This window comes from Myzus persicae, unplaced genomic scaffold, assembly GCF_001856785.1.
Source record: "Myzus persicae strain clone G006 unplaced genomic scaffold, MPER_G0061.0, whole genome shotgun sequence".
In the NCBI taxonomy this organism is placed as follows: domain Eukaryota; kingdom Metazoa; phylum Arthropoda; class Insecta; order Hemiptera; family Aphididae; genus Myzus; species Myzus persicae.
Window position 1 is genome coordinate 274483 of NW_019102003.1, and position 19483 is coordinate 293965.

Consider the following 19483-nt stretch of genomic DNA (forward strand, 5'->3'; position numbering starts at 1 on the left):
AACATTAAAAAATATATGCTTTTATTCTTATCATATTGCATTGGTTGTTATCAATTCAAATCAGAATAAGTAATTATATTTTTAATAAACTATTTAAAATATATCTTAAAATTTTTTGAAATATAATGTATGTGTATTGTAAATCTCAGTGGTGGAACACCAATCACAACCAAGTAAATAAATTTGAAATAAATAATTCAAAATATTTTATCATTTGATAAATTTAATATGTTACATCTTAGAATATTAAAAATTAAATGTATAGTTTATTAATTAATTAATAGTAATATTTTCTTTCTTTCTTCATACATTTTAACATTATTAATAATAAGTTTACAGTCAGTAAAATATATGATGACATATAATGTAATAACCATAGCTAATTACTATATGGCTTGATAACATGTAGGCAAAGAGATTATTCATTGATAATACTTAATCAAATGGTAATAAAAAAAAATCATTACATTCTATTATTTTATATTCAAATAACGCGACCACAAAAATGATACTATACAATTAAAGTATTCAGTCACAAAATTATGGCAACATTTACAAATACTACATTTATTTTCATCTTTGACATAATATATTATGTATATTTAATTTGATTTCAGTGCTAGGTAAGTATTAAAAATGTTTGGAGTACATTTAAAAAATAAAAATGTTAAATTATGATGTTGTTTAAAATATTATTAAAAAAGTGTATAAAATGTGTATCATAAATTTAAAATTTAAATTAATCAGTATAATCGGCACTTGCTCACAATTATGACCAATTCGTGGTAAATATATATAATTAAATGATAATAACTAATAAGAAACTGTCAAAATTGTAGAATTTTTCAGTTTTGCTAAATAGTATAATAACAATAATAATAATATGCATTCGCACACCTACAACATCAGTTTAATAATTTTAAAAAAACAATTCGGTGATCGGAAATAGAGATTTGGTTTTAAATCGAAAATGAGTATAAGCAAATAATTGGCAGTGGGATGAAAACGAGAGTGAAAATTGACCTCTTGCCCGGTATATAACGTATTGGCACCTAAATACACGGTGGGGAGTAGTTTCGAAGACCGTAACCGTATACATAATAATATTATAACGTATGCATGTGTAATGCAGTGAAGAAAACAATGTAAAAAACGACATAATAATACGTCGCATATCGGCCAGGTTCATCTTTCCAGGTCATAATTTATTATTGTCGACAAAAAAAAGTAACGAAAAGTAACCACCACTGTTGTACGAGAAAACGTGGTGGTGGAAATAATGGAAGGAGCAATTATATAAAAAGTGCTGTGAAAGCGGATCGTGGACCAAGTGATATTCAATCGCCCACCGAGCGATGTGTCGTGTTACAGTTTTTGAATAAAACGCGAATCGTAACTTTTATAATTGATACAAGTCGTTCGATATATCGTTTCGAAAAGTCGTCGCCGTAAAAGAGCTTAACAAAAAATACTGTACATTTTTAATTTTTTTTTTTATCGTAAAAACTCGTTTAGACGCTAAGTGTACAACCAGTCAAAGGATTCACGAAATGGCTACGTGGTGCTCCGCAGTAATGGTTAGTAAATTAAAAAATACAACAGTCCGTGGTAACCCTATACACACTTAAACTCTAAAGTGATTTTACCTTCTTTTTTTCACACCACATATTACATTATTATAATTGTGATTATTTCAAAGGTACTTGTTTCAAAATGTAAAAATGAAATTATATTATATTACTCCATCGTAATGACTACAGCGTGGTTTATAGTTGGATATCGGTTACAAGCGCGAGACAGAGTGATGATTCGTACTTCTTCTCCAAATTATATCGTAAAAGTCGTACGACTCCGTAATTTGTTCAAACTATAATATCAGATTTCCACTCACCGTGTGCTGTGGTTCTACCATATGTTATTTGTTCTGTCGTTAACTTGGGGCTTTCAACTTTTCAAAAGCCTCAAGTAATATTAAAAAGGAATAAAATAATAATAAACGAAACAAGACGAAAGTATTAGATTACCTTTGTGTAGGGGGAAAAACTGTTATTTAAACAGTGAAAACGGTGCGTTCAAATCGAAACACACGTTATCCGGTATCGAACCGCGTTTGTAATATGTGTGTGTGTGTGTGTGTGTGTGTGTGTGTCCCATTATTAGCTTTATTGCTGATGTCAGTTATTGTCGTGACATACAACACAACAATAATAATTATTATTATTACAGTGATATATGTAGTATATATATATATTATATATCACTCAGAAAAGTCTGTCCGAATAATGGTCGCACTTTTGTTGGAGTTCTAGCTCCAGTTTCAGTATTGAATAACGATTATTTTATGTTCTGTCTATTGTTCTCTGAACATTTATTTACTTTTTTTATGAGTACGACGGCAATGTCATGGTCAGTTGAACATTCGCGAGCTCGCGAGTTAAATTTTAATCATTTAAAACACACAATCTAAGTCCTGTACAATAATATTATTGTTTTTAACAAAATGACTACATTATATTCATTATATAGGTATACTAGGTATATAGCCATAGGTACATCCACTTAGAGTAAAATTATTATATCATTATTGTTATATTTAAACATATTATATTTTTAACTCTATATTTCAAAAAGAAAATCCTTAGCACTTTAATTGGATGATTTCAATTTAAAATTTAAACAATTTTGTATTCGAACGTCATCGTTAATTATGTAATTTGATAAATACGATTAATTTATTAAATACATTTTCAAGTACATTTTTCTCGAATTAAAATTATATAGGAAGTAAAGTGTCATCGACAGTTAAATAAACATAATTATTGTAACTCGAATTTAAAAATATTGAAATGTCAAACGAATAAATAATTTCTGAATTAATTGTCTCGTAGTATACTAATGAATGTTAATGTTTACAAAATATTACAAAATTATATATAGGTATATGTAAACTTTATAGTACTTAGCAAATAAATACATATTTAATTAATTCTTATTTTTAAAGCTTATAACAGTTTATGAATGTACAATAATTTTGTATAAATAATTTAAAGTTTATAAAATGTAATGGTGGGGAGATGAATATTTATTTTTCGTTTTAAATAAAATGATACAAATTACACGCATGAACCAAAAGAACTGTGCTAAAAAAATATTCTCTTATTTACATAAAGCGGATATTCACTAGGTTTCAACAATAATAAAAACGTTATAAATAAAATTTACTTACTTCAAGGAATTATAAATTGTGTATAGTATACAGTATACTATTTATCTCGTATACTAGCCTTTCAATGTAAACAAATTTCTATCGACAAGACAAGAATCTATGAATTTTACTAATAACTTATAATATCTCTAAAAAAAAACTAAATTGTATCCAGAAATATCAAAGTTTAAAGTTTAAAATATTTAATCTTTAACATTTAAATGTTCAATTTTTCTTTCCATACGAAAATCCACATGTACAATAACTTGTATAGAATAAACAGTAATTCATTTTGTTGATAGAAAACGATGTAGACTAATCTTGGACCTGTCAAAATTGAAAATACTGTTAACAACTAGGTATTGAGGAGCGACATATTTAAATTACATAATAATATGATATATTGATTTTATGACACATGCAGCTAAGATGTTTTCGTATATTTTACCAGTCTCTCAATATACGATGAAATTTCAAAAAACATCGCTGTAAATCTAATATTATTGCGTTTCTCAGTTTACACAGAATTCCAAAAAAAAAAACCGTGTGTAACATAATCGTGAGTATGACGTTATGTCGTTACAATATACAATTTGTGTTTTGTATTAATCTATTCTTTCGAATTGCGTAATAATATACACAATACACACATCAAACCCAGTTGAATGGAAACCAGTATTCAATATTTTACCAATCATCAATACAGAAGAAAGCATTATGTTGAAAATGGTTGAAAAAATCACCGGAGTACCAGATTTGCCTATACAATACGCCGGGCCGCCTAACTTCATAAAACTAAACAAAAAGCTATACATTTAAATTATTATGCAATGTCTGATGTAAAAGTTCAACTCTGGAGGTCTGAAAAATAAAATATAAAATAATTTATCTATGTAATTTAACAAATGTATTTTGAATATGAAGTCATTCACACGCTCACAAAATTCTACACTCTGCAATAGTCAATAATTATTAAATCATGAAAACGGATAAGTATGTTATAGGTAACTATAAGAAAAGTATAAAGTTCTATGTAATCAAAAATTCTATATTTTTTTTGCACGCTATTTTTAAGTATAATATTCTGTTGCATTTTAAAATACAATATCATAACCCCCAAAACGTTTTATGGAAACAACTGTGATTAAATCAAAGCGTTCACGTCTTCGCGTCAGTTAAGCATTTACTTAAAATCAAAAATCATGGTACGAATCATTATTCACAATGTGCTTATTGTAGTTGAAATGTCGAGATGTTCATCAAAAAAAAAAACAACAACACAGCACAGCTCTATATAATAATCATCTGACACAAATTGTTCCTATAGCTATAATGTCTTGAAATGTTAAAACATAAATATTTATGTGGCTATATTTGTGTATGCCGACGATTTGCAAATATTAATGCATCGTTGACCGAATATCCAAGGGAAAGATAATCCATACTCCATGGACAACTATACTGCGCCAAAAGAGCCTTGGTCTTCTGAAAATTGAAAAATCAAAATACATCATCATTTTTGCTTTCACGTAATAGCCGAAAATAATAAATATACCAATAATGAAAAGTGCTCAAATCAACAGTTTTTGTTTACTGTATTCGTGATTTTTTGTTTTTCATAGCCAAAGTTAATTTTCTTCACCACGACCATTAGGCTACTTGTATAACGTCAAATAGTAAATGTTTCGAATTTTCAAATAAAAACAAAAATGGCTGAAACGTAATATTTGACGTGGAATAAGCAAGCGATGGCGTAGATGTTTACCAGCCTTCCTGCAAAAATGACATTACCAGTGAAAACTGTGAGAACTATACGTAGTATGGTGGTATTGAGGAGCCGGTCTGAATGTGTTTTCGTTCACCAGACTTTTGAAAGGTTTTAAATTAGATTATAATGACGAGGGAACGTTTCTTTTAAAAGGCCAATTAAATTCTCTACTACGAGGACCACTAAAGATTATAGTAAAGAACATTTTATATTTGCAAATAAAACGCACGTTTTATAATTCACAAGACAAGACTTTCGAGTGGGCGTACCTACCTCTCCACAGCATTTCTATCCAAAGAATTTAATATGACATATATATAGTCGCCTTAAGTTCTCCACTCGTGATTCGCTAAGTACAGAATCGACCTCAGACTGAAGCAGCTCACCGGTTTGCCCTATATAATATTATAAGACATTCAAAAGAGCCAAAGCATGTTCAAATTTTCTGTTCGGTCCCACGTCGTTATGGATTTATTATTTATAAGGGCAAATCGAGACATTGCCCTTAGACATTGCGCCAGTGGGTGCATATAAAAAAATTTAAAAAAATAAAGAACAAACTCCACAAAAATTTCCGGACGGAAAACAATAATGATTAAATGTGCGTGTTTAAATTATTGCCATAATATTACACAGTTTTAACACTCAACGTCAATCAGTTTAATTTCTAACATTAATTAGCCCATGTAGCCATTAATATCGACTCGAAAGCGACAAAAAAAGTTTGATTAAATGGTTCGTGTTATAATTATATACATATAATATTCGTCATGGTCGAGCCGAGAAATTAATAGACCTTCAGAGCAAAATTATCGATGTTATTATGTGATGTGGCTATGCAGAGCGGATGACAACCGAAAGCGTTTTTATAAACTCCTGAAAGTAGGTATTATACAACATGATGATAATTACGACAAAAGTACATATTATTATACTTTAAGACGTACTCTTTTAAGTATAAAGACCGATCTACGCTACGATAATATTATTATTATATCACAATATTTCTCGAGAGACTGATTTGAAACCACTCGTATACAGCTAAACTATAAAACTGTCCTTAGTTGTGGACCACAAAAAATTATAGATAAGTGAACGATAAAATATACCAACAGATTATTGTAAATCGATTAAGTTTCGGTACGATGGAGGATCACTGCCTGCCTATCATCTATGATGTACGTACGCAGTCCTGCTATTGAGTTAATACAATACAATTATTATTAAAATAATATGTAACGACAGTGTGTTTTCAACACAAACAATACGATAACGATACAACAACGATACAGTTTGTCGTACAACGGACTTGAAACGATTAAACTAGCATTGGGACGTGTGAGGTGCTTGGTGCAGAAGACTGATGGTACATGAACGGTTGAAGTAAATCGGGATGAATATATATATATATACCCATGATTCGTCGCGCCAGCCATCCTATACCGTGGATCGTATATTATTTATTTTTGGATATTTTTTTCACCACCGCCGCCGTGTGTCCATTCTCCTATCTCCTAATTTGTGTGCAGACCAAAGTGGCGGGTCAATTACACACGCCAGAAAACCCGGATTGTTCGTGATCACGAAACCAATGGATTGGTCACGGAACGGTTATTCTCGCGTACAATCGACTACCTTCTTTATACTACCACTGATACAAATACTACTACCACAGGTGCACCGTGGTGTGTATACTGTGGAAAATGGAAAACAAAAAACATGTTTAATGGGCCGCAATTTTTGTCTCACAGTCTGGGTTTTTTTTTCGTTTGTTTATTCTTATTTTTTTACGTAATCGATCCCATTTCCGTTTACATGTCGGGTTCTTTTTCTAATTTCCGATATCGGGAAACGAAATACATTACCTTCATGTATAATAACAAATAATAATAATATATGAGGCATAAAATATTATGGTTCCCTCGTCGACGTCACATACTCGTCGGCGAAAAAACCGAAAGTTCCGAAAACAAATATTATACTGCTATACTAGCCATATATATATAACATGTATAATATAATATATACATTATATACGCGCGTCTATTATGCGAACAATTGTACATACTGCATACAAATTCAAATGTACAATGTATTTGTAGCATTGTAAATTCCAGCGGGGCCACACATAATAAGCTAATTAAATAATATATACTTTCCAAAATTCATATTATTATATCCTGCTCACATATATAGGTAGGCACTAGCGTTATGCTAAATACGTTATGTCTGTACGTGTGCCTGCATTTAAAAAGCTATAAATGTACCGCTTACCTACATTACACGACATTTCGACAATGCGTATAACGACTAACAATAAACAAAATATGTACGATGATAAATCAACATTTTTAAAAACACTTATGTTTCAGAAACCCATCTCCGATCTTCAAAATCAGGGATAATTATCATTAAAACCTTTTTATAATAATATTATTTTTATGACATAAATAGTTTCGTAATTATGCATTGGCCGATGGTACATCATTTTAAAGTGGTAAAATTCGTTCACATAGTCTGCAAATATGCAAATAGGAACAATAAAAAATAATATCAGTCATCATAAAAAGTGACAAAAATCATGTAGCTCTACTGAATAAAAATACTTTTATGTAATATTTATGATGCACACAGGTTCCCAATAAGCTCAGAGAACACATTTAAATAGTTCAGGTTGGAAAAGATAAGTTTAAATTGATTCTAATAAAATACCTATGCAACTATAACAATCACTATAGTCGCTGTAAGTAAAATTTAAAAATTTAAATTGAACCAAACATTTAAAAATTAGTGATCAGCTTAATATAAAAGTAATCGAATCAAATATTAAATTTTGTTCCATTGTTATTTTGGTAATACGTTTATAACTTAGATGTATTAAACTGATGTGTGTCGTGTTACATCCGTGTTTAGATAAAAAAAAAACGGGAAAAATCATTAATAATTTCCATAACAAATAAAAATGATTTATTTTTTATTTTTTGGCGAAACTTCATAATTGCGATCCTGCACAATTTAATACAACAATAAATATTAACCCCAAACTTGTAATTATGGGTAAATACACTCAAACATAAATTCCCCTACATTTTACCAAACGAAAAAACAACAAATTACTGAAATGGTTAAAAGTGAGTGTAAATAATATTTCGATCGGGTCAGAAATTAGAATAACTTTGCCCAAATACTACCTATAGTTATAAATTATAATACTTGTAAACGGTTTAGTGTTTTGTTTTCCTCAACAAAAAAAATGTACCTTTACCCAGACTGATTCTTCAATATTTCTGAGTAAGCAGACTGCTCAATACGATCTTAATCAAACTTGTATTTGAGCGAATAAGACTCGTTACGTTTAAACTCAACAATAAATATACGTGAACGTGGATCTGCAATAATTATCAAATCCATGTCCCAGAAGTCGGTAGAACTACACGATTTGTGTACTTGTGTGTCGACAAAAAATAGGGATCACACATTTATAAATTTCAATTTGTCAATATAAATAATAAATATAAAAAATATGTTATCAAACATAAATATTAGGCAACAATTTGATTCGTAAGCTACTCATCAAATCAAAAAATGTGTCCTATTTTATATGCATATAATTTTTCACTGAGAAATAATTATTTTTTCTGAGCCATCTTTTGTATTGCTCCTGTTGTATTTCTAATTTTAAATTTTTATGTAAATATCACATTGCAAATGTTTAATTGAAATATTTTAGAATGGCCTACACTCAATATTGAATTATAATTAGAGTGAAACGCTTTACAGCTGTTATAAGAGTATGAATTATTGCAGAACTGGAAGATTATATGCCCATACATAAGTAGGAAATATGATTTAGTTCAAAACATTATAGTTCTCCATAAGTTAGGTACAAATTTTAGAATTTCGAAATTATTTAGAACATCATAAGACAAGATCAAACACAAATGCATTTTCGACTTTCTCTGGTTTGAGAAATGGTAAACCAATAATATACCTTCAAAATGTGTTCATTTTGAAAAATGATGAAAATTTATTTTCGGAGGAACTTTGAAGTTTCACAGTTTATCGTTAACTTTTCGTTGGTAACAATACGACGAATGTTCTTGGCAAAGTGCGACCCATAAATGTATATAGACATTAATATAAACCTAGCTAATAATATTATCTTCGTTTGATCTCCGTATGTTATTCCCGCAGTCGTATCGTATGAAAACTTCGTCATCATATAAGCGTGTGGAGCTCCCCAAAACTACTGTGTTATTTGTTTGATCATTTAATCGTAATTATCAAGTGTCTCCTCTCTCCCATCTTTAACTTCCCGGCTTTATATCTATGTATATGCATATCGCAACGAGTGTTTTAGGCATCGTTGCGAATAGGGGTGGGTGTCAGGTGACTCGGCCCACAGCCCCAGAATTCATCCCTTTCACGTCAGAATTAAAGATTCAACATTATTAATTGTTCCTCACTTTAAACGATATCACCTCTTATTACCAGCGCGTGCATGGTTATCATCGTAAAAAGCCGATTGTGGACTTTTTCTTTATACTTTGGTCGAATAATACGGGCGACTGGGCGACTGACCCTGGCGCCCAAGTGCGTGCGTTTCGCCCCCTCTGCAACTATACCGGATGCTGCGCGAACAATCCTTGTCTGCGGTATTCGAACTGCTTCGTATGATGCGGACGGAAAACGTCGTGGGTCCCTGGGGATGAGGGGCAGGAAATCGGGGAGAAAACGTCCTAAATTGCTGGGTCCGATGACGTCTGCAGACGCCCCCACGAAACTATATATAAACGTAATTCGGCGCCGTCGGTTATCCTATATTATACTAGATTCCCTCGCACTGCAGTGTATCGATCGATAGTAATATTATGCTGCCATTCGTTTTCTACTTCCGATAGCGCGTCTGTAATAGTTATCTAATAATCGAACAAGCTGCACCGGTACTAATGACAATCTGTCTGTACCTTTAACATTATAACAAACAACCACGGTAATGTAATAGATCCAAGTCACGCTTGTTATTGCGGTCGAACAGTACAAGCGATATCGATTTAGGACAACCACAACAATAATAATAATAATCAAATCTAAGTTTCTAAGCAAATACGAAAATAGGTTATAATAATATAATACCTTGTAACATTCGCTTCGCAACTACAGTTGTACTCATCGTGTCCGCCATCAAATTGTATTGATTTTCTTGCAAAATCTTCACTTGAAAAAGACCAAAACATAAGCCTTTAAAAGCAAAGTGATGCTTTAGTGTTTAATACTCGGTAATATCGATGGCCTGAGTTATAAACATTTTTCACTGATAAAATCGTGTATATAGTGATCATTTTCGCTGACTACCATTGCTTGGACTGTCGTCAATTTCCACTTATAGGCACACATTTAACTCGAAGACAATCTGTAAGCTTATGTGGGTAATCACAATAAGTATGCAATTCAATATCTTAGATAAGACTAATACAAATTTTGATGATCAATACGGATCGACGGGTGAATAAAATCTTTTTTTATTTATAAAACTGCTGTTCAATACGCGTTACGATATTATTGTGAAATAACTCGGCATCGCAGTAAGCAGCGGAAGTGTGTTGTTCTTCGTGTGGCGAAAACGATTTATATTTATTTTGTTGATAATGCGTGAAACGTCTCCGACAACCGCTTTCAAAAGTTCCATCTCGTTCACATCAATATAAACTGTCCACACAAATAAACATCATCTTATTATAATACGTGAATAAAAACGATGTGTCATAAATATATTGTTTTATTCTTGACGCGAGAGGCTATAGCGGATATAAATTCAATCACTTCACCGCTCCGGATACTATTTTTGTTGTTGAATGATAGCCTAATGATATATTTTTATGTACAGCATAAGTCCGTATATCAGATTACAGCTCGCACGTCACAACCAACAGGTAAAACTACCCTTAGAAAATGCAGTGGAAAGGCCGCCTGGAGAATCCCATTAAATGTATCATAATATGTTTCATGGGTAGCTGATGTTTAATGTAAATATCTAATATTATTTTATTGCATTATAACGTGTGCAGATTGTCGCGTTATTCCATGTGTTACCTATAAATTACTACTATTATCATCAATGTTTGGAACTTGCACCACAAGTGTTCAAAGTATTCATGCGAATATGCAATTCAAATTACCAAAAAAAATTCTCCAAAAAGTATGCAACTTCATGTTTATTTTATTTAATGATAATTACAAGCAAAAATGTATGATAAAATAAAATTGAAAGATGAATTAAATGGTTAAAGGTTTATTTATTTATAGTAATTATTAATTAAGATTCAGGAGTTACTCTAAAATATGCAGCTAAATTCAAACAAAAAAGGAAGGAAATTATGTATGAAAATGTATACTATGTATAAATTATAGTCTATAGGTACATCTAATATTGAATACAAATAATTATTTAATTTGTCGAATATGCCTTTTTTGCACAAAGTAATAAAATACGCGAAAATATGCAGTCGAACTTGTCAATTTTTATCCAACAATCTTACACGCCAAATGTATACCTGGAATAGTCTTCAACTACCATAAAAAATATGCTAATACAAGAAATCTCTAACTCTAATTTATTATTATTGTTATTTGTACTGATTATTTGCATTTGGCTATATTTATGTACATCAATGTTTCGCCTAGTTTAGAGGGCGTTTAAAATGTTCAGGAGCAGCCTGAGATTTAAGTTAATTAAAAAATATTTCAAGATTAAATAATAGTAGCTATCCTAGTTTGAAATATTTTATAAAATAATTACGTATTAACGTCACAAAATATTGTTTAATAATGAGTTAAATTAAAATTATAATATACTAAAAACAGTAAAAAAGAGGGTGAAGACCCTCACTGTTCGTCTCAAGTGTTCAACTTTCATCTTCAAAGAGAAATTATTGGGACGGGGAGACTTCTAAATAATTACTTTTAATAATTAATTTTCTTTTAGATATTATTATTTTTATCTTTGCAATGAGTGGCCAGTCTGTAGTAATTTACATTTTTGGATAATTGCTTGTCGATTTACGATTCTGACTACTGTTAATGACCGCGTCCGCCAGTGTGTAATAACATAATGTTGACAATTGCATTGCAGTTTACAGTTTACAATCATAACAATAATATTATGGTCTAGTCAAAAATATCTGTTTGATATACTCCCGTTGTTTTTTTAGAACGTCACGATTATACCCGTGTCATAGACATAAGCTGTTGATACTTGAATCGTTGTTATGTTGTTTTGACGATTTTTCTTTGAAAATAATTAACATCATAACTTGTAAAGTATATTTTATATATTATCCTAACATTCATAATAGTACTTTACCAGACGGTACTTCGGAAGTTCGAAATAAAGTATTATTTATTGTGAATATAACTACAGTCTGCAGCCTGTATGATGATATAATGTCTGTGTGAAAAGTTCGAAGATCCTGAGTGAACGATAAATTTGACGGTGCCTCATCGATATATGTATATATATATATATATTATAATTTATAGGTATATGATGGTTCACCGCGATTTCCTGCAGAATAAATTACATAGATAAATATATTGCTAACACGGAAAAACTATCATCGTACAGTACTACAGTATAATAATATACGATATATTATATAGTAATGAAGATCTACACCAATGCTGTGTCTGTACCTAATTTTCAGATAAGAACGGGGGTGGAGTGAGGGACGGAACGAGAAGAGAGTATTCGTATATTTTAATTTATTATTTATAATAGTATAAATAATTCCAATAAATCCGTTCAGTGTTCTATTCCTTTGACGTTTTTTCCTAACAAGTTGAGATGAGAAAACAAATAAATAAGCGACTACTATAACGGAGACCCATGTACCTGTGTAAATATATAAGTATATAATTGTGTTATATTATACCTGCACCTATATGGTATACCTATGTAGCACGTTCCGCTAAAGTAGTTAAAAAAACTAAAATCAAAATTAACGAACTCCGATACTAAATAATATAGCACTCACGTCACGGTTTTGTAGGGTACGAGTAACGGGATTGAGATAAATTGGGAAAAAAGGAAGTGGATCAAAGAAATGCGAGAGGGATGATATATCAAATCGATAGTTTTCACGTTGAGTCGTATATTTATATAAATTACCAACTGAGATATAACCACCAATACATGCACACACATTTAATACAGCCTTACCGCTCTTATACCAGAACTAACCATATTATGGTGTGCCTATGTATACATAGTGATATGTAATTCGCCTAGCATCCCCATCAACGTGAGTTCACAAAGCTGTGACAATAATTTATCAGTCATTTAATTATGATGAAAATGAAGGTATTCGTAATCGAAAATATAGTTTCAAACTTGAAGTTCAGTGCTATAATATAAAATTGTAATTAATACTAAGTAGTAACATAGGTTTAAAAAAATGTCATCCCAACGCTCAAAATATATTTCACACATTAATTGGTGATAAAAAAATTAATGGCAATAATTCATAATAATATAGGTATTATATAGGTAATCCAAAACACATCATATAGTAATATTTTTCTCAGTTTATCTTTTTCATTTTAAAACAATTTAAGAAGGGTTTTTAAACAGTTTAATAGGTACCTAATAATTAATTATATTTAAATAGTTTATAATTTCAAACAAGGCTGCATACTATTTAACAAACCGTAAATATATTATGATAGTTTGAAAATAAAATAAAAAGATCGAAGTCGTTGGGGAAACCACACTACATGTTCCGTACTAAAATGTGTGAGGCCCAAAAAATGACGAAAAAAAGTAGACCCTGATCTAATGAATACCATTAAAGTCAAATTATAAAATATGCCGACGTGGAAACACGCGATTTCAAAAGTTAATCCAGTGATATTCTAAGAGTGGATGCTGCAGATATTATTTTCTTTCAGCCACTGCTTTTGATAAAAAATAATAATTTTGCCATATCATATAGGTAATCATCGTTCATTGATTAACGAGTAAATATAATATTATTAAAACATACATGATATCCTTAGGTACAATTTATTATTATACAAATGAAAATATTTTATTGTTATAAATTATAATATTATTATGTACTAACCTCTATATATTATACAAAAACGGACATCGAATTTATCATTCAATACAGTGTTGTCCGACACCCCGACGTGAATCGCTCGTATAAAATTGTATAACATGGTATATACTATATTACATAATATATCTTATTATCCCCAGAGTAATGATATAAGAACGCAAATGCGTTTCAACGGAAATCGATCGACATGTTTTATTCGTCGTATTTCCGACCTCAGCGTCGTCTTAAACGTATTTTCGGGCCCGAATTTCGAACGCAATAACAATATATTATTATTATTATGTTTTATTATATTAAACACAAACGCACAGCGTCTTTATAACATTCGCTGCCGACAAATGATTTAAACGAACAAAGCACGATAATAATATAATACATAATTTATTGTATTATCATGTTTTCGACAAGCGCTTTCGATTTGTTTTGAAAATTATTATATAAAATTATAGTCTTCACGCAATTCATATATTATTATTCGTACACCGGCCGAACGGATCAAAATACGTCGTATTAATGTGAATATCATTATGTAATAATAACGATATAATAATCGCTTCCATTTTCCGGTCGTCAACCGTTGGACGAAACCAGCTCACGTATAATAAAATATACGACCGTTGTGAATAAAAACTGTTACAACATAATCTATTTTTGATCGATGGAAATATTTACAAGTCGATCTAACTGAAGAATCGAGCGTTAGATGTACTAATGTTGCATAGTTGGTTTATGTTTAATTTAATCCATCTCAAAAAGTTTCATATAACAACTTTGCTACAGCCTACAGGCCGAAAATCGAGTCTTGATTGTATTTTGAATAGGTAACTTTTCTATTTTCTAAATATTTATTATAAAAGAACGTCTTCTACTTATTTCTCAACAGTTAGTTTGTAAATGATAAAACAGTTTTGATAAAAACTATACTATAATAATGCACTTATATTTTTTAAGTATAACTGTTTAAGAGGGGGCGGATGCTTTTGGAATAAATAAATGAAGAGATAGAAAATAAAAATTTAAAGAGAGGAAGGATACCTACCCTATTTTGACCACTACTCAATTACTTGACGTCTTGAAGCAGGTATATAGCTCGAACAGATAATACATTGTTCATGTGTTTCGCAGGTGTTGCTGGCAGTGGGCCGAGGCTTGGGCCGACCAGAAGCGCCGTTGACCGGTTTCGGCGGAAGCGGTGGCGGATTCCCCGGCCTCACGTTGGACAGCTACGCAGCTCCTATCAGTGGGGGCAGTAGCAGTGGACCTTACCCGAGTGGCGGGCCACCACCACAATACGGGCCACCTCAACAAGCGCCCGTCATACACAAACACGTGTACGTGCACGTTCCACCTCCAGAGCCCACATACTATGCTCCGAAGAAGCCTGTGCAGCCTCCACCACCACCACAGAAGCACTACAAGATTGTGTTCATCAAGGCACCCACACCCCCACCACCCACCGTGCCGGACATACCAGCAATTGCACCACCAGCCGAACAGAAGACGCTCATCTACGTGCTGGTCAAGAAACCGGACGAGGCACCCGAGATCCACATCCCAACGCCCGCACCCACGCAGCCATCCAAACCGGAAGTGTACTTCATCAGATACAAGACACAGGTGATTATCGATTCAAGTGGTCATAGTCGTCGTTGTTTTAATATTGATCTTTAGGGGTGATGAAACAATTCTTAGTACGACTTCCCCCCTCCCCCCCACACAGCATGTAACTTGAATTTGGTGCATCACTCGTATCTCGTTCGCTTATAATATTATTAGGTTGGAGTGACACAAGGAAAAAACCAATTCAACCAAACAATAAGCACCATGCAATTAATTGTTAAAGATATTAAAAATAAATATATTATTTACGGTTCTGCTCCAATTTTCGGCTAAATCTGTATTATTCTTATTATTCACCGCGACAAGTCAAATCAGTGGTAAGCATCTCACGTAATCGTGGCAATAGCAGGCTGTATACATTATATTACACGCCGGTCGATCGTTGAGGCGGTGATCGCTAAACCACTACAGTTGTATAGATTTACGGGTACATAAGATACGAGCATTTTAACCGTTCTGTCATCACGGAAAAAAATGTAAAAAAAATAGTTTTCTAAATCCACTCTGCCGATAATTACGTATAACTATAAAAAAAAAAAATGTTGGTGAGTAAAAATCCGAAAATATTCTGTTCGAACAACATTTCAGCCAAAAAATATGAGGTGGATTAGTCTATATATGGGGCTTCAAATTAATATATTATATTGTTATTTCGGCTACAGCCTATTTGCGCCCCAGAGTAGTACATTTGCGCCCCGAAGGATATGGACAGATGCGCCCGAAAGATAAGGTACTACCTGCCGATTTATAGCACATATGCGCCCATTTCGTATGCAACGTTGCCGTTGTGGTTCATATTATTATAGATTATATTTATCTTGATAAATAACTTAAATTATTTAGATTACCTAGTAGATTATATTATAATCTACTAATTGTGCAATTATTATTTATTTTATTATTATTTACTGTAGCAATAATTCATCTCACATAAAATTATATAAATAAAATAAATATTTCAAATTAAAAAAAAAAAAAATTTCGGAAAATATGATATAAGGTTGAGTACATGCAATTATTATAAAAATTAATACTGTTGATTTTTCTCACACGTCATATATAATAATAAAAAATATTTTATCATAAGTTAAACCTTAAGGTAATATAATAATAAGTTCATATTTATATTTCAAAAATGATAAAAAAAAATTAAATAAAAATTAATAATGTTGATTTTTTCACATGTCATATAACTATATAAGGTATATGTCTCATATATGTCTCATATATGGTAATAAGTAGTATTGCTTGGTATTCCAGAATACAGTTTGGCAACGTTGCACGGGTTTAACACATTTTCATTAAAAATATTTCGGGCGCAAATGGGTTATGATTTCGGGCGCAAGTGGGTTATAAAAATGGTGTGATGGGCGCAAATGGTTTGCACCGGTTATTTCGATACACCCAACAACTTGACGACTACAATATTACTTTTTTAATTTTCAGAAACAAGAAGGATACCCCAACTCAGTTGCGTCAGAGTATGGACCCCCGGCCAGTCCGTCGCCGTCAATACCGTCGGACACGTACGGCTCCCCATCACCGTCCACCGGATATGGTGCGCCCAGCGGTCCAGGATCACTGTACTAACGGGGGAAAATACTGCCCCCGAGACAAGACCAAGACACGACACTACGATACGATACTTATGTCGTCTAATATATATATATCAACTACATGGTCCAAAAATTAAAACGATTAAAATATATTAAACAAGCAATATCAAATAAAACAAGTTTATATATTATCTATAGGTTATGCACGCCGACACACTGCGCAGTTGTACATTATATTATTATTATTTTATTATTATATATTAATTAAATCCGAACGTTGGACTAGGATAACGTACATATTATTATATTATTTAGTGTTGCCATAAGAAAAAATTTAGGATATGCGAAACGTCCGTTTCAATAATAATATATAATATTTAACAACCTATTATTGCTGTTAAAAAAAAAACTGATTATCTAAAAAAGACGCCCTGTTGAAAATTTACATATTATAATAGTAGATATACTGCAGCCAATCTAGCGACCAACGTAAATAAAATTTAATATATAACGAAAAAATACGATTTATTATTAATATATTATTATATTAGCCCACCACCGCCACCACCCTCGTACGTTTGCACTAAATAACGCACTTGCCATTTCCGCCACACTTTAAAGGACGACTTTATATGATAGTATCATTATTATCACTAAACCTACGTCTAATCCCCGCGGCCTTAAGTCGCAATCCTATCTAAAACACGTCGTTACACAACACACACACACATAAATACATAATATACTATTAGGTATAAAACGTACCTACTAAATCGTTATTATTGTTATTGTTTACTTCGTCCAGGTATTAATTATTCCATTATTATAAAAGGTATATTATCGTAGTATCATACCGTGCACATTATCATGTGTGAATGTGTTTGCGCGGGTGCGTGACTATCACGATGTTTTCACTTTCTCTCGCTCTCAGCGTAGGTACCTACCTACCTATTCGGAATTCTAAATTTTCGTAAAATTATTATGTAACAGTATTTTTTCACTCTGGCGGATTCCGTGATACATGTTTGGATGTATACAATTATAATATACATGCACAACACTGTTGAATACCCATATTATACAATCATATTCACATGATATCATAATGTGCTTTGAAAACTGCAACCACATTGTTAGATAACCAAATATTAAATGTTTTTTTTTTTTCATTATAAACAATTGTGTATATTTGGGCAATCAATGCGAAAACGTCGGTCTGTTATAGGTGTTATAGCACATATAACCTCTAACTACGGTTCCACGATACCAAATAAAAAATAAAACATTCGTACCTATCCATAATATACCTATGTAAAATAATCACGTCACTTTTACATTATAGATATATACCTATGTATTACTTAGATGTATAATATCCAACTATTATACTATTATTTTTTTATTTTTTTGTACATATTTATATTGTTATTATATTTTATATTATGTTGGCATGTATATATTTTATTGTGTGCATTTGTTTAATACTTTAATATAAACTTCATTACCTACTCTTTATATTATATATTATTGGTTATTACCTGTGTGGCTATGTATCACTACTAAATTACTATACGAGCGTCGACTTAAATGTTTCGTAGTGACACTTGTAACACATATAACGATATATAAAATAATTAAATATAGCTAATAGGTATACACAGAGAGCCTTAATTTATTATTAAGGCTCTCTAGGTAAACATACCTGAAGGCTGAAATATACACACACTAGACAGTACTTGAATAGGTAATTGTATAAGCTATGCTAGCTACATCCGGCATCGCCAGTGAACAATCTTTGGTGATTCCATACTTCCACAGATATATTATGTACAGTATATTCACTATTTCTCTGTACATGATTCCGTGTGGTTTATAACATGGATGTAACTTTAGGACTTAATAGTTACGCCGGCTAGACTGTTAGAGTCGTGGAAAACCGAAGTTCAAAATAACCCCCTGTCATCATGACAAGCATAACCGGACTACCGGAGTTTCTCATGTGTCAGATTACTCAAACTATTGGTTTGGGTTTGAATTTGAACTTTTTAAACAAAGTTTCAATTCATTAACAAAAACTGATAGGTACCTACCTAACAGCGATATTCGAGTTTGGAAGTGTGCATACATTTTTAATTGTAACTTGCTTGTAAATAGTCTTGTAATGAATTCATAAATACTAGAAAAGAAGATACAGCAGCCACTAAATATTGTGCTA

General features: G+C 31.6%; 1 protein-coding gene across 1 annotated transcript; it reads left to right on the forward strand.

Moving 5' to 3' along the window:
• The first annotated feature begins 1295 nt into the window (after positions 1-1295).
• Positions 1296-18502, forward strand: LOC111030979 (leucine-rich repeat extensin-like protein 1). Its single transcript, XM_022310731.1, has 3 exons — positions 1296-1577; positions 15218-15709; positions 17159-18502. Exons 1-3 carry the CDS (start codon positions 1551-1553, stop codon positions 17300-17302), a joined length of 663 nt encoding a protein of 220 aa, XP_022166423.1. The 5' UTR covers positions 1296-1550; the 3' UTR covers positions 17303-18502.
• Positions 18503-19483: the final 981 nt, after the last annotated feature.

What these genes read in the sequence shown, in the direction of transcription:
- LOC111030979 (XM_022310731.1), top strand. Translation starts at nt 1,551, where the DNA reads ATGGCTACGTGGTGCTCCGCAGTAATG. An exon ending in CGTGGTGCTCCGCAGTAATG is followed by an intron (nt 1,578 to 15,217) that starts GTTAGTAAATTA and finishes TGTGTTTCGCAG; the next exon opens with GTGTTGCTGGCAGTGGGCCG. An exon ending in TCATCAGATACAAGACACAG is followed by an intron (nt 15,710 to 17,158) that starts GTGATTATCGAT and finishes TTTAATTTTCAG; the next exon opens with AAACAAGAAGGATACCCCAA.